The sequence below is a fragment of the Pteropus alecto genome, unplaced genomic scaffold (assembly GCF_000325575.1).
Source record: "Pteropus alecto unplaced genomic scaffold, ASM32557v1 scaffold45, whole genome shotgun sequence".
Taxonomy (NCBI): domain Eukaryota; kingdom Metazoa; phylum Chordata; class Mammalia; order Chiroptera; family Pteropodidae; genus Pteropus; species Pteropus alecto.
The window spans coordinates 4,531,419-4,544,850 of NW_006442491.1; the positions used below are offsets into that span (position 1 = coordinate 4,531,419).

At 44.2% G+C, this 13,432-nt stretch overlaps 1 protein-coding gene across 1 annotated transcript in view; it reads left to right on the forward strand.

Moving 5' to 3' along the window:
* OVOL2 (ovo like zinc finger 2) overlaps nt 1–11,132 on the forward strand; it is a 24,142-nt gene extending 13,010 nt beyond the window's left edge. Inside the window, exon 4 of the mRNA XM_006921563.1 lies at nt 10,819–11,132. Coding sequence (XP_006921625.1) covers nt 10,819–11,132 — 314 coding nt within the window. The remainder of the gene's footprint in view (nt 1–10,818) is intronic.
* Nucleotides 11,133–13,432: the final 2,300 nt, after the last annotated feature.

The following is a 13,432-nucleotide window of genomic DNA, read 5'->3' on the forward strand; positions in this document are numbered from 1 at the left end:
TAGAATTTACTGTACCTAGTACCCTTGAACCCTGAAGCCTTTTCAGAGTTTAGGGTTTCCCCTGGCATTTTTGGTAGGAATAGGGAAATGTCTATTCCTCCGTCCAGATAGGGTTTCCAGTCCCTCAACTCCCCCACAGGACCCTTCTCAGACCCTCTAATTCAGATTTCTTTTATAGCCCTTACGCTTCTTTGTTCTTAGAGTACTGGCCATAGCTGCCTCCTTGGCCTGGGGAGAGTGTCCTCCACCTTAGAGGGTGGGCTGGCATACTAAAAATTTCTTTTTTATTTTTTCCTTTTCAAATACTTTTTTCTGGAGGGTATTCTTCATTCAGCTATAACAGACATCCAGAGAAGTACACAAATCATACATGCATAATTTAACAAATTTAGGAATTTTTACAAAGTGAACATACCTATAGAACTAGCAACCAGACCAAGGAATGGAATATTTCCAGACACCAGAAGTCACTGCCCACTCTCTTGTGCCCCCTCCAAATCACCATCTCTTTCCTTAAAAGAGGCACCGCTATTTATTGTAACTTCTAACAGCATGAATTACCATTGCCTGTTTTTTAATGTGATAGAAATAGAATCCTACAGTGTGTATTCTTTGGGGTCTGGCTTTAAGACTTCTTTTTTAGACCCTAGCACCAATGAATCAGTAAAAGTTTGAACTCTGTGTGGCCAGGCTGGCACCTTAGGTTGAAGTAGGGAGAATGCTTAGGGTATGTCAGGTTGGAGGTGGGTCCTATGGGGTAGGGGGAGGGTCCTACAGTTGGTGGTGGGTCCTATAGGTGGTAGAGAGTCCTCTGTGGTGGTGGAGGAGCCTAAGACTATCAATGGACCCATCAAGTGACTGTAAACTTAGGCTCATAGACAGCTGACCCAAGGGCTGGAGTAAATTGGGGACCACTCATACAGTCATTTGTCATTGTTTGCCCTGGAGCATTTCTGAGCTTTTCATCTCTATCTTAGGATTTCTTGAGGGCATAGCCTATTTTTTCTACTCCTTGCCTGGTAGGCTCTATGGTCACATCCTCCATCCTGGCATTTAAAACAAAGTGAAGGGGCTCCGGGAACATTGCTGGCTGTTGGTACCTTCAGCTGGAATAAGCACTGAGCTGATAGAGTGGCCTCATCAGTGCCTGAGTTAATTCTCTGTTGATAGAGAATTAACGAGAAAATGTTAGAGAGTGACCGCTTCTCAGGGAAGAGTTTGCAAGTCGAGTCAATGGTATAGTAAAGAACTCTGAATCTGAGTTAGCTGACTGTAAGCAGTTTATTTGGGAGATGATCTCGGGAGGCTCAGTGAGGGGTAGGGAGAAGAGATAGATAGAGGAGAAGATCGCCAGTAAGAGTGAGTTAATGAGCGGGTTACCACTGTGGGCAACTGGGGCTCAATCCCACTAGGGTCCTTTTGACAAAATATATAGAATATACCCCAGAATTTCTCCAGGGGTGAGGAAGCTAGGGCACTGATCTATCAACTCCCATGTCTTCTTGCTTGAGAGTCCATCCTGGGACCCACCCAGACAGTCCTCCAATCCCATTCCCCTTGCAGACCTCTCATATTTCCTGGGGAACATCCGCAGACCCGAGATGCAGGAAGCCACTGGCCTTACAAGGCTACCTGAGATGACCTGGTGGTAGGCTGAGGAGATTTGGGTGGGGGGTTGACAATGTCTCCCCAGGGAGTAGAAGGGTTAGTAAGTGAGTGGCATGGCTTGGCAGAGAATGGAGACCCTGCAGAGGGTTATACAGCTTCTTCAGATGGCAGCAAGCTACGAATGGTCACTTTCCTTCATGCAAGGCCCTCAGCATTTATCATCTTATCCCAAACAACTCCAAGGAGTTGGTGGTGGTGTCCTTACCCCCACTTCATAGATGAGGAGACCAAGCTCAGGGAGGTAAACAACCATATGTGGTAGAGCTAGGAACCGGAGTGGCTGGTCCTGAAGTTCATGGTCTTCTATCCTCTATGGAGTCTCTTTGGACCCTTAGCCTCCCAGTGCCTTCCTCATTCAGCGTTCTCCTCAAGGTTGAGGCCTCATCCAGCCTGCCTTATTTCAGTTTCTAGAAGCCTGCTTGCTCTGCAAGAAGGTGAGATAAAGGGAAACCTGGCACAAACTCCGCATTTCAGCCTGGGGTTTAGCAGGTTGCAGAGGAGCCTTAGCATGTGTTCAGCGGCATCTAGATGTCCTCTGCCCACAGCGAGTAAGAAACATCCCCCAGACTCCTGGGTTCCTCTACCTCCAGCTCCTCAAAGGTGATACTTCTAGAGATTCTTATAGAGGGGGCTGAAATCATTGAATATAGGAAATAAAAATGCCTTCTACCTGATGCTTTCCCAAAGGGCTTCACATGGTTTATCCCATGAGGGGAGAGGCTAATACTGAGCAGGCATCTAAGAATGAGAAAACCTGCAGCACGCCGGCCAGTACAGCAGCCACCGGAAGGTGGCTGGTCTGATTGAGGCATGCTGTAAATATAAAACAGACATGAGCTTTTTGAAGACGTAATGCAAAATAAGAATGTAAAGTATCTCAATTTTTAATGTTGATTTCATGTTGAAATGGTAATATTTTGAATATATTGGGTTAGACAAACTATCATTAAAATTAATTTCCTCTGTTTCTTTTTCCTTATTTTAAAGTGACTACTAGACATCTTTAAATGACAAAGCAGCTTGCATTTTAATTTCTATTGGAAAGTACTAAGATCATTGATATCTAATAACCATTAAAATAACCATTAAAAATTTTTTAATCATAGTTTTGACCCTTAAAGTGATCAACAGATAGAATTATGGAAATGTCTTGAACTGTTTTCCCTGTGCTGGTTTATTTTCCACTGGAGATTTGTCTTCAGGTAATAATGGACCAGAAAGAGGAGCCAGGAGCTTACTGACAGATTACCTGGTAGCAAACTGAAAAAGCAGGGCCAGCCCTGGGGATGCTGCTGTGCTGGTCGGGGGCCTGGTTTCTTTGTGTGAGAGAACTGACCTGCCATCTCTTGAGCTCTATGCAAAAGGGATAATCAGTATAAAGCTATTGACTAGTAAGTAAATGTTGTATTTAAACCAGAAGCAAAGATATGGACACTGTTCACAAATACATTTAGACAGTTGAGTGAAGGGTATGTTTGCTCATGGTTCGATTAGGCTAGACCATGACTGATTTCAAAACTGTTCTGAGACCCTTCTTCTGAGATTGTAGATATGATATTGATAAGGTGGGCAGAGACAGTGGGATAGAGAATCAGGATTAATCCTCCCATACCCCATATTTCTTCCTGTCCCCTGCAATTACTGAGAGGACAAGGCATCTAAGGAAAGACTCAAAACACAAGGAAACATCTTAGAAAAAGATTCAGGGAAACCAGAGCCTGAAAATGTCTTGCCTTAATATCCACACCGATGAAAGAAAAGATTAAGATGTCTTTTTTGGATATGACTTCACCAAGAAAAGAGTAAATCAGAGGAGTATGTGTGAGATGGGGATAGGGGATATGAGCCGCATGACATCTGATTCAAGATTGGAAGACAGGAACTAGTACAGAAAGAACTCTCATATTTTGCAGAACTATTTCAGCAAACGAGTGCCTATTTTCAGTCCAAATTGTCTTAGGTCAAGTTCCCTAGATGCAGATTCTGAAATGGTGGTTATTATAATATGACTTGTTGAGAGAGGGCTCTCAGGAGAAACCTGTAAGGGAGTGGGGAGCAGGACAGGGTAGAGGAGGGAGCTGAGCAGGGTGTGCCCTCAGCTGGAGCCCAGCCCCGGTCTGATCTCATGGGGCTCTGGAATTTGGATGGCACCACAGCCTTGTCTTGTCTACAGACAAGCAGGAGACATTTCTGCACCACATCAGTCAGACAGTGGTTGAGGTCTGCCTCTCCCCTGGGCAGAGAGGTCAATTACTCAGTGCCCATTCCTCAGAGAAGGGGATAGCCAGAAGCTGTTAGCTGCCAACACACATGATAGCAGGGGGATGATGCGCTGACTCAGGAGATGGGTCTGCATGAGGGACCAACAGCATCCACTATATACATAGTAGAGAGACTTGCTCTATTTAATTCAAATTGACAGGATTGCAGAGGCCAACGTGGGAAATCATGGCTGTTGATCCACCTCACGTCAAAATGGGGAGAAGTGGGCTTGAGCTTTAAAGAAACTGTGCTCCTGGAAAACATCATGGATCTGTTTTTAGAGGATATTCTTTTAGATTTGTTTAAGTGTTGAACCAGCTGAGATGCATCCTAAGAATGGCCATCCGTTGAAGGAATGATTTGTTTTTGGCGGAGGGAGATCTGTGTTTCACAGTAAAAAATAATAACCAACTCTCGCATGTGCCAAACTCTGCTCTCAATGTCTGCACCCAAAGTGCAGTCCATGCCCCAGCATAACTGGCAGCACCTGGGAGCATGTCGGAAACCCAGAATCACATTTATTGAGGGCTGTATGTTAGGTGTAGTCTGGGCATTGTTTACTGGTATGACCAGATATGCCGGGCTCATCAGACAAGTATCACTTTTATTGAAAGTATTTTATTTTTCTCGTTTGTAAAATGACTACTTATACTATAAGACTATAGCCAATATAAAAGCTATAAAGGAGAATGTGTAAGTCACTACCGATGGTTAGAAAGGGCACACACATCTGTACGGTCCCCAGCTCAGTCTCTGGGGGGCAGGGTGCCAGGGGACATAACCCATGTTAGTTTTAACTTTACAACTCCGAAATAAAAAGTCTGTTCCAGGTGCCTGCCATTCCTGTAGAAGCTTCTGAGTTCTCTAGAGGGAAGCCGAGGAATTCAGATTTGAGGTCAGGGAAGTGGGGAGGGGGTACTGCGCTGGTCAAAGCCCAGCATTTGTCCCACCCCCTGGGACGCCTTCTAGCCTTATCTTCCGATGTCGGCCACATTTGAGAGAGACAGAAAGAAGGCAAACAAATCCCATCTTGATTGAAGAAGAGGAAACAATGGTGTCTTTGTTTGGAACCTAAAGGGAAGGATCGAAGGGATCGGGAAAATGAGAGGTTTGGAGCTGGGCAGATAGAAGAAAAAGAATAAACTGCCCTCCACTTCTCGTGAGTTGAATGCTGTCATATGGGATTGCCTCCTTTACTCATCAAACTTTCACTCCTCTACATTATTTTAACTTAATTTTTAGTTAAAAAGCAATGTGAAAGGGGAAAAAATGACACACGAAACCTCCCTCCTCATGCCCCCATTCCACTCCTGAAAGCAAACCACCATTTAATTTAAAAAGTTTTTTTCCCAGTTTTAATATACATTGCTTTTTTCATGTAGCATATATATCTTGAAGATTGTTTCATATCTGCACAGGTAGACAACCTCACTCTTTCAGTTATAGTCAGGGCATTTCTTAAATATGAGATTATGACAAAATTTCAAATATGGAGGCACCATCATTTTCTTTTGCCCGAAACTGATAACACTCATTTCCAATTTTAGGTTTTTTCCTTTTATTTCTTTCTTTAAATTTCAGACAGTACTGCCATGAATATTCTTGTATATCCTTTGCCTGCCTGTGTGAGTCTTTCTGTAGATAATTTTCCTGAAGTGGGCCAACAGGTAAACACATTACGATTTTTATGGGCATTTTTTATGGATATTTGTCACCCTAAATATCCACTCCCACAAGGAGGCCTGCAAAAGGCTTCTCACTGAAGCTCATGTTTGGATAAAGTTCAGTAAAGGAGCACTTCGCTACATTAAGGAGAGCAAGCAGAAAACGCCAGTAACAAAGAATTTTCTTTGGTGATATGAAACTTGATTTTGGTTGTAGAAATAGCAAATTTGAAAAGAAGACACCCTTTCTGATAACCCAATGCACAATATTTTTTGGACTAGGTAATACAGGCTTACAACACAACATTCAAAAGGGTAGACAGTGAAAGAAGGCTATTCCCTTCTCTCCGCCAGCTACCTAATGACCACATTTAAAAAAATTATCCTTTTTTTTTTTTACCGTGAAATGATACAACCAAAAGTACATACAAATACAAAAAGATACATATAGGCATAATTTAAAGACAAATACTAAATACTCAAGTCCCCAAGAGCCAGCTTGTGAATGGAGCATATCTGTGTCATGTTGAGCTGGATTGTAAGATCTCGCAGTTGGGTCCTATTGAGTACTTAGTATGTGCTGGCCCTTTGCGTGTAATGTCTCGGTTAATCCCCAGAGCAGCCTTACAAGGTGGGCATGAATATTATTCCCATTTTATAGATAAGAAAACTGAAGCCTGGGCGGGTTCCGCAATTTGACGGTGGACTCGGTACACCAGCAGCAGATGTGTGATGCCTGGGTTTTCAGTGGCTTTGGACTCTTACTCTCTCGGTGTCAGCGTTAATGGCATTTGGTGCAGAGACGGTGTTTTCTGCTGTCCCACTTCAGACGTGGATGAAGTTGGCGTTTGCTCGAGAGCACTAAGGTTGTTGAGACCCCGTGTCAGGGAGGCCTTGGCATCAGTCTCCCTTGTCTGGGGCTCCTCTCTGGCCACTTTTATCTCTCACCCATGATTTCATGGGGTATAGGAGGCTCCAAGAGGGAGGAGCTTGTTTCCAACCCCAGAAAGAGTCACCAAGGGGCAGCTGCATGACAATGTTTGCCTGCACCAATGAGTGAAGTATGAATGTGGTATGTACGGAGAGGAAGGGAAGCAGGCTCATGAAAGCCAAAATTGGCCATAACTGGAGTTTTAGGGCCTACTGTCTCTTTTTCCTCTCGGTGTCTGTGGATTACCCATCCTCCAAGCCAGGCTCATTCCCACCCCTCTCTGGAAAACAACAACAACAACAACATGCTGTAGCCACCCCATTCTCTCCATTGTCCTGATGAGGCAGGGCTCTGAAATCTTTCAGCCTTGGCTGTGTAGGCCTTGTGGGGTACACAGCTAAACCATAGAAGATGCTCAGCTGATCTGCTGAGTGGAGAGAGGAAGGAGATGCGACCCTATGCATGCTAGATTCAGTCCTGGCATGCTGGCGTCTTCAAGGGGACAGGGATCAAGCAAAGCAGCGAAGCTACCTTTTCAGCACTGGAGGTGGAGATCCCCATGGGTAAGATTGGGAGCATCTGTTTCCAGGAATCCGGAGTTTGTTGCATCCAGGTGAAAGCCTGGTTAAGTGTTCTGGTTTCCCCACCTGTTTAGTTTAGATGTTTTAAAACAGTTATTTCCATTAACTATTGAAAGGAGCAGCTGGTCTCTGGGTAGATTTCTGTTTCGATGAGCTGTGGGTTTGAAATCAGGTTTGTTGCTTGATCTGCCAAAAGTGAGGGGAGCCAGCTGCCATGTGGGCATATTCCTCTGCAGAGGTCTCATAACCCTTAAATTTATGGAAAGCTAGCTCCAAAGATGTAACCTCTCATTCACTCATTCATTTAAAAATTATTTACTGAGCACCTATTATGTGCCAAATACTGACAATTATAAAGTTTAACTTTTGGCAATTTTTCTAGAATATGTGAAATATACTATAGGCCTGCATTCCGCTTGAGTAGGCTAGAGTAACATCTCACCATAACATTGATCCAACACAATTTTTTTTTTTTTCACAAGAGTGTTACAGGAAATGATGTGTCCTTCTGGATGTGGAAGAAAAATGAGTGATTTGATTTGTTCAGGTGTTTGGATGGGGGTAGGGAGGATATTTTTTTCCATTTTGACTTCATTTATTTTATCGTCTGTATACTTTAAAAAAATCTTTTTGAACAGAAGTGGCTCCCTTATCCCCCTTTCACAAGCTACCATTAAGGAACTGAGGACATTTAACCTTGAAGAGAAGACATGGGGTGTGTGGCTGACTTCAAATACCAGAAATGCTGTCCCTACATGTAATTTGGCATCACTTTAGACCTATGACTCTCCAAGTCTTGGTATAAGCTTCCTCAGCATCACCTGGGAAAATGTTAGAAACAGTCTCAGCCCCACCCCAGGATAAGGGGTGGGACCAGGCGCCTGTGTTTTGACAAGCCTCTTGGGTTGGAGATCCGCAGCTTTTGCATTCAGTTCAGTAGGTCTGGGGCGGGGCCGAGACTGCATTTTCAACAAGCTTGCAGGTGACACAATTCCACCATTTGTCCACCAGGTTGTACAAGGCAGTATGACGTGGTGCGAGGGTGTGGGCTAGGGCACTGCTTCCTCCATCTCTATAGTTTTTAAAAGATGGGATTTGGGTAGAGCAGTACAACAAAATGCCATGATGCTCTTAAAGAAGAATGAAATCAAGCTGTAAGCACCAACTTGAAAAAATCTCCAACAATAGTATTAAGTGAAAAAAGTAAATTTTGAAAACATCTTTTGAGGAATTTGTTTCCGTTAAAGCCAGCATATAAAATCATAATAATTTCCATTATTGGAAATTATACAATACCATATTTATACAATTATACAATATTTAAACATTTTAATTTAATAAACCTACTTTTCAATTTTTCTTTTTTTTTCCCCACAATTCAAGCATTCTGGAAAAAAATAACTATTAAAGAATCTATGAAATCTTATGATTTTACTACTGTGGAATATAAAATGAAAAGTACAAATGAAATAAACTCATAAGTACAATAAAATGGTGGTTACCAAAGGGGAAAGGTGGTGGGGGGATGAAGTGGGTAAGAGGAAGGGATCATGTATATGGTATGGAAGGAAAGCAGACCTCCGGTGGGGAGCACGCGATAGAGTGCCCAAGTGTAGAATGCTGTACACTTGAAAATTATACAGTGTTATTAACCAGTGTTACCCCCAAAAAACAATTAAAAAATATGTAAAACATCTACATAAGGGCACACATTTGTCCTTTCACCTCAAGCTCCAGTGTGACTCCACACAGCACTGTCAGATCCTGTCCTTATTTAAAATTTTGTCCATATTTATTTTTCCTGTGCTTATTTAAAATTTTGTTCATCATGGATTTTTTAGTGTATTTTGAGGTTTCAGTATTATTTATCTTGATGGATTAGTATGTACTCTTAAATTTTATGCCTCAGACTTTGGAGATTCCTCTAGGCAGTGGCCCTCCTGGCCTCTGGGCTTTGAGATGGTCTAACTGATGGCTGCTCCCTCTCTGCTCCACATACCCCCAGCACTCTCTCCCAGGCTTCCATGCTTATATGACACCGTGTTTCCTTTACAGAGATCTTACTTAAGTCTTTGTATCTGACATTCTGACCTCCTACAGTCGGGGTGAGTACTGATGGTGGAAATAGGAACGACTGTGCTTTGATAAGACTGAGCTCCCTGGTGTATGTGGCATGTAGGAACTCTCCATCTAGAAGGCAAGCCCCACTAATATTAGCCCAGTTCTAAAGCCAGCATGAGATCTAGTTTGGAAATGCTTCCATAACTGTAGCAGATGCCATCAGTGTCCTACTCCTGCCCCCAGACCCTGCCATTTCTGGGCACACCCATCCATGCAGCAACTGCCCACATGTCCGGCCCTGTTCTTGTGTTCTTCCTAGAGCCCATTCTACCTACCCGAGGCAGGCTAGAAGTGCCAGGGAGGGAAAATCTGCCACCCAGGGGCAGCACTCCGCAGTGCTGCTGGAGCAAGTGGGTAGAAACCCAGCTCCCAGCGGGTGCATGACTCTGAAGTGTTCTACACTGTTTCCCGACTTGCCCAGCTGATTGGACTCCTGTTGCCTATAGCAGATACTGGCTTGTTGACTCTACCTTGTAGGGTCTCCTTTCCATGTCCCTGTCTCACTTCTTCACCCCCTTACCGGAGCTTTCTGGCATCCCCTCCCAAGTAACTCCTTGTACTGGAATCTTTGTTGCAAGTTCTGTTTCCTGGAAAACCTAAACTAAAATAAAAACAAGGTTTGTTTTGCCCACTCTAAAATCAAAACATTAGGGCATACAAGTGGGAAGAGTAAAACTATATCCATTTTTTTTTGTTTGCTCGGGAGTATGCTGTGAACCTTTGTGGACAGTTTTGTTTCCTGCCTTGTTTTCCTCCTGTTGAATCTTTGGTCATGATGATTTTCTTTACTCCCTATTTCCCACACCCTCAGCCTTTAGCAACCATTTTCCTACTCTGTTTCTATGAGTTCGACTTTTCTGAATATAAACAATGCCAGTGCAGTATTTGTCTTTCTCTGTCTGGCTTATTTCACTTAGCATAATACCCTCAAGTTCCATCCATGTTGTCGCAATAGCAAGATTTCCTTCTTTCTTGTGGCTCAATAATATTCCACTGTATAAATATACCACATCTTTTTTTATCTGTTCATTTGTTGATGGACACTTAGGTTGTTTCCATTTCTTGGCTATTGTGAATAATGCTACTATGCACATGGGAGTGGAGATATCTCTTTGAGATCCTGTTTTCATTTCCTTTGGATGTATATCCTAGAATACGATTGCTGGATCTTATGGTAGTTCTATTTTTAATTTTTTTGAGGAGCCTCCATACTTTTTTCCATTGTGTCTGCACCAGTTAACATTTCCACTAACAGTGCATGAGGGTTTCCTTTTCTCCACATCCTTGCCAACACTTGTGTTATCCCTTGCCTTTTTGGTAATAACTATTCTGAAAGGTGTGAGATGATATTGTGGTCATGATTTCCATGTACCTGATTATTAGTGATGTTGAGCACCTTTTCATGTACATATTGGACATCTGTATGTCCTCTTTGGGAAAATGTCTATTCAGTTCCTCTGTTCACTTTTGAATCGGGTAGTTTGTTTTTTTGCTGTTGGGTTGTCCATGATGATTTTTGATGGCTTCCTAGGTGGGAGACTCTGGCTTGGCCGGGACCAACTGGTGATTTGTCTGCCCCTCACCCCTGTAGGCATTCGCCCCTACAAATGTGACATCTGCAACAAAGCCTTCACCCAGCGCTGCTCCTTGGAGTCCCACCTGAAGAAGATCCACGGGGTGCAGCAGCAGTATGCCTACAAGCAGCGCCGGGACAAGCTCTATGTCTGTGAGGATTGTGGCTACACAGGCCCCACCCAGGAGGACCTGTACCTGCACGTGAACAGCGCTCACCCGGGCAGTGCATTCCTTAAAAAGACATCAAAAAAACTAGCAGCTATTTTGCAAAACAAGCTGACATCCACACTCCAGGGGAATGCCAACCTGAGCGAGGAGGAGGAGAAGTGAGGGAAAAGAAGAGAAGAGACGCCGACGTTGCCACGTTTACATGGATTTTTGGTTTTCAGGGTCTCCTGCCCCGCCAGCTTTTTCTAATTGCAAGTGTTCAGTTCATTTCTCTGTTCTTTTGGGGCCTCAGCAGGGGGATCTGTTCTAAGGCTGCCAATTATAATTGTGGCGTCTGGCCCCCTGTATCTCATGTCCTATTGAACACAATGACATTAGGAAAGTTTACGGATGACTAATCACCACGCGGAACTTATTTTTTTTAGGATTGTCACACATGGGGGCAGAGATGTTCTTAGAGAGACCATCATTTTATGGTGCCTTGAAATAAAAGTACTTCCACTTGAAATGCTACTCAAGCAAGAAAAATGAATTTTATCTTGAGAGAGTTTACAGGAATTATTTTAATAAATGAAATGTTCTCATGAAACTTCCTTATAATAATAAACGGGGGAGCGTTGAACTATATAGCTCCTTGTTTAGGGCTTATTGCATGACATTCTACTTCAGGTTATTTGGCAGTTGATTATTTTGTATCAGTGGGTGGATGTAAAGAGGCAAGGCTTGAGCGTTGGGCAGGAGCACAGACTGCTGATGAAAAGAAAGCACTGACAACTGACATGCGCACTGATTCGCAGACACCTGGGATCAACTCAGTAGGTAGCTCACAAATGCTCTGGTTACTTTTTGTGGCCTTGGGGTTACTGCCTCTGGGTTTCTGGGTTGGGGACTTGCTGGTAGAAGGCACTTCTCCCTTCTTGGAGTCTGGCACTGGGGACAATGTGTGGCAAATGCTAAAGTGTGAGGAATGCCCACTGGCACACATAGCACACTTGTGGAAGGGGCAGCAAGCAGCATCAGCAGCCTCCTTCAAGGCACGTGACTGCTGAGCTTATTGACCTTTGGCCACCTCTATCTCTTCACCTGAGAGGCCTGGGAGATTAACAATAAAGCTGACTTAAGACCATAATAGGGCAAAAGGGAGGCAGCAGGCGGTTTCAGGGTCCTTCCATGCATGGATGGGCAGCAGAAAGGGCCCAGTATCCTCAGGAAACCACAGTGGCCAGGAGAGGTATTATCCCAGTCTTCTGAATTGAGTGAGTGATCAGCCACGTTGTCCTGCCCCTTGTTCCCTGGGCATTGCCTAGGCTCAGTGCCTCAGGTCCATTTCTACCCTAGAAGATCAAGAAAACCTTGCTTTGGGACCAGGCTGTTCCTTAGTCTAGGAAACATTGGATGATGAGGCCATTTTCTTATTTCCTTCTTCCATTGTCCCCCTTCCTCCTCAATTCCCTTCCTTTCTTCTCCCTCCTTTCCTTCCATTTTCTCTCCCTACTTTTCTCCCCCTCTCCTCTCCCACACTGTGGGCCAGGCATTACGCCAAGATTTGGACAGTGTAAATAGCATATCCTATAACTTGAGATAACGCTTCTCTTCCAAATCAGCACTTTTCTTTTAGAAAGAAGGAAATCGACCCTCTTGCAGGGCAGCTATGATTTGTGGGGTGCTGCACACGTCCTTGGAGCACTTCTGTGGCGGACAGGGGTGGGGGGGTGCGGTCAGCTCCCTGTGCCCCTGAGCAGATGACATGACAGCAGAGGCCAGCAGCTGGAGACCAAAGAGGCCAGGAATCCTAAATCTGCTCAAAACCTCTTTTTCTTCTCTCCTTACTCTCCCTTCAAAAAGGAAAGAAAAGGCCTCGGGTTTGACTTGGCCCTACACAAGAGACAAACCTGAGACTAGGGCAGGCTTTAAGGGATCCTCACCCCTCTGGCTTCTCTGAATGGCAAGGCTCAGTGCCATGGGGCCAGCCCAAAGGGCCGATGTGGGTCCTGCTCGGACTCATCTGAAGCTCTGGGTGCTTGGGCTAAAGCTGCGGTGCCACATGGCCTAAATGGCCACATTTGAGCATCAGCAGTGGCAGGGGTTGCACTTGGGACCCATGGCAGCACAGTGGTATAAAGTACAGCCTCCTGGGGCAGAGCCAGGGCTGAGGGCTCAACCCTGGCTCCAGCAGGCAAATTGCTGACCTCGCATCGTGTCTCTTGATACAGAGAAGAGAGAGGCTTGAAGGCGGCTGATTTTCTTTCTTCAGTTATCTGGGTCATTTAGACAATAAAAATGAACATTCCTATAAAGGAATATCTAGATGGCTATGGCTGGGTCGGCTGGCTTATGGTCTGTTTTGTCCAGGGAATTGTAAACTAGCTGATGTGACATTCTCTTTAGGGTCAGGTTTTTATTAAACAGAGCTCTTGGTTGCAGGTGACGGAAACTCAATTTAAAATGACTTTAATAGAAAA